Source organism: Triticum dicoccoides, chromosome 5B, assembly GCF_002162155.2.
Source record: "Triticum dicoccoides isolate Atlit2015 ecotype Zavitan chromosome 5B, WEW_v2.0, whole genome shotgun sequence".
NCBI lineage: Eukaryota > Viridiplantae > Streptophyta > Magnoliopsida > Poales > Poaceae > Triticum > Triticum dicoccoides.
The window spans coordinates 723,612,033-723,615,228 of NC_041389.1; the positions used below are offsets into that span (position 1 = coordinate 723,612,033).

The window sequence follows — 3,196 nt, forward strand, 5'->3', positions numbered from 1 at the left end:
TGGACCACAAATTTAAAGTCAGGGCACGATACTTACAGTCATGTGCCTAATGGTATACATGCAACTGCCCCCTTGTCGGTGTCAAAACCGGCGGATCTCAGGTAGGGGGTCCCGAACTGTGCGTCTAAGATCGATGGTAACAGGAGACGGGGGACACGATGTTTACCCTGGTTTGGGCCCTCTCTATGGAGGTAATACCCTACTTCCTGCTTGATTGATCTTGATGAATATGAGTACTACAAGAGTTGATCTACCACGAGATTGTAATGGCTAAACCCTAGAAGTCTAGCCTGTATGATTATGATTGTATCCTACGGAGTAAACACTCCGGTTTATATAGACACCGGAGGGGACTAGGGTTGTACAAAGTCGGCTACAGAGAAAAGAATCTTCATATCCAAACGCCAAGATTGCCTTCCACGCCAAGTAGAGTCCCATCCGGACACGGGATGAAGTCTTCGGTCCTGTATCTTCATAGCCCATCAGTGCGGTCCATGTCATATAGTCCGGCTGTCCGAGAACCCTTAATCCAGGACTTCCTCACCCCTTCCCCAATGAAACACCAAATAGTTGCAGCGGTGTGGGACACTTACAGTTGTGTGCTTAGTGCTAGGCATGCAAATACCCCCATCCTAAAGAACAAACTGCTAAGTAGCAGTCGTGTTGAGGACATACAATTGTAGTCGAGGGCGATTGTGCAACCAAATGGTAATATTTTAAATGAAAATGGAATTATTGTTTATTCAGAAAACAAGATTTGAAAAATGTAGTAGTAATGTAAAAATAAGTAAAAAGAAAAAACAGGATAAAGATGAAAAAACAACACCATGAACATAGACCAAAAAAATCATTTCAAACGCTTATACAAGAAAATAAAATAAAGTGAAGAAATATACAAATTAGTTAGCCCCGAAGTAAGATGCGTCTTTTAGGACCGCAAATGTTATACTAAGAGACGTATGCTTTCTCAGTATGCTTTCTCATTATCTAGCCCATTTCCATCGTATTTTTTCTCATTGACTGGCTTCTATCGAGGTCGCTGGTATCATTTTCTGTCTTTCTTTGTTTTTGATCTGTTTGTTCTTTCTCTATTTTTACTAGTTTTTTCTTTCTCCGTTTTTCTTTGTCGATTCTCACGGGTTTTCAAACATACATATAGTTTTCAACACACAATATTCATTCTTAGTACACAATGTAAATGCGAAACATTTATACACTGAATTTTTATTATATACATTTTTGTTTAATGCATGTTTTAAACACTTTCTGAATATATGGTCAAAATATTTTTAAATAGACATTGAACATTTTTAAGATAATAAACAGTTTTCTAAAACTATGCAAACATTTTTTACATTGTAATCAATATTTTTATATGTCACAAATATTTTTTTAAACTCGAGAACATTTCTTTAAAATGCCACATACATATTTTTTGTGGTATAAAACCTTTTTTTGTTCTCTTTCAAAATAGAAGTTATACAACACAAAACATTTTTTACATTGTATAAACGTTTTCACATTTTTTTGGGGCCTGTAGGGCACATCTTGACAGACCCTTGTTTGGGTATGTCACATTTTCTTTTTACGAATGTTTGGGCTTACGTACAGCATGCAGCTTCGAGACCCTGTTGCCCGGCCCGGCCGTGTCCTGTCCTCGCAGAAGCACAAGACTGTACCGTACATCATCGCTCTGCATGTGGGACACGTAGACGTACGTGCGGCCACAGATTGAAGAATTTTTCTTTTTATATAGTGATTGAAGAACTTGATTTTATACGGGTGCCCATTCGCTGAGCACGCCGCACCGCACAATACACATCCATGCGTATACGTTTCCAGATTAGTTTGTATGTACTGAGCAAGCAGCTAAAAGAAGCTTCTGCGAGCGCGCTGCCGATCGGAGAAAGAAGACGGTTGCATGCATGGGCACATCACAATTGGAAGTAGAGTAGTACGTACTAAATTAAACAAGTGCAGCCGTTCATCCACATCCAGACATGCATTGTCTGGTCGGAGAAGAAGCACATAAACACACACACACACACACACACACACACGCTAAGAAGAACCATACTGCAGTACTACACATGTACGCATGCACCGTACGTCGTCCCTACAAAAAAGAACACTAGTACATGCCTACCGTGAACACAAACCCACCAGGTATGCGTACAACGTACGGTCACACACATACATACATACATACACCTTATTATCCGCCCGTCACTGTCACCGCCGATTGAGGCGATGGAGCATACCCGATTCAGACCCTGGCGACGCCGCCGGTGCCCATTCCCTTGTTGTGCGGGTCGCCGGCGCCGTACGCGTGCTCCGCCGGATACCCGCCAGCATGGTTACCACCGAACTGGTTCCCGAACAGCCCGGAGTGCAGAGCGATGACATAAAGCAGCTGCGTGAAGGCCAGGATAATGACGAACGCCTCCAGCACCCGGAGGCGCCACCCGCGGTACCCGCCGATGTGGATCTCCTTGCACGCCAGCCCGAACGCCAAGGCGGTGACCGCCCACGCCACCAGCGAGGAGGACGCAGAGGTGGCGAGGCTGTCCCCGCGCCAGGTGCGGACGTGGTGCACGCCGGCGAGCTTGGAAGCGGCGCCGACGACCCCGGCTAGGATGGCGAAGACGAGGAAGTAGAAGGTGGCGCCGTTGCCGCCGACCCCCGGGCGGTTGGTGAGGCCGTTGATGAAGTGGTTGAGGTTCCAGCTGGCGAAGCCGATGACGATGAGGTACATGATGAGGTTCAGCACCAGCAGCGGCGCCACCATGTTACGACCCACGCCCGCCATTGCTACTGCCTTGCTTCTTTCTTCTTCTTTGCTCCTTGCTTCTTCCCGGACAAGGTCAGTGCCTGTCGCTCACCGACTCTGAAGTGGAAGAGATCGAATCGAGAAGGATGGGAGATTGGTGATTGCTTGACGAGGATGATGGATGAGGTGCCGGGGTGGAGCGTAGTGGGATATATAGGTGCAGAGGAGGTAGGGAAAGACGGGACACGTGTGATGCGGCCGCTTAGAAATGGAGGTGGCGCGACGCGTGGTGAGCGGCAGGGGCATGGGCTTTACACCCAACCCAGCTGCCGCTGCTTGCTTCTTCCAGTCGACGTCGTAGCTCTCTAGCCGTTGCCGGATGCTTCCAGCGGCTTCCTTCGTGACCGTACGTGGCCTGCTCACCGC

General features: G+C 46.9%; 1 protein-coding gene across 1 annotated transcript; it reads right to left on the reverse strand.

The window, feature by feature from the left end:
- Positions 1 to 1,916: 1,916 nt before the first annotated feature.
- LOC119313031 (membrane protein PM19L-like) lies at positions 1,917 to 2,921 on the reverse strand. Its single transcript, XM_037588847.1, has one exon. The coding sequence runs from the start codon at positions 2,807 to 2,809 to the stop codon at positions 2,267 to 2,269; it is 543 nt and encodes a 180-aa protein (XP_037444744.1). The 5' UTR covers positions 2,810 to 2,921; the 3' UTR covers positions 1,917 to 2,266.
- Between the last annotated feature and the right edge of the window lie 275 nt (positions 2,922 to 3,196).

Bases quoted from the DNA above. Each gene is read 5' to 3' on its own strand.
- LOC119313031 (XM_037588847.1), bottom strand. From the start codon at position 2,809: ATGGCGGGCGTGGGTCGTAACATGGTGGCGCCGCTGCTGGTGCTGAAC.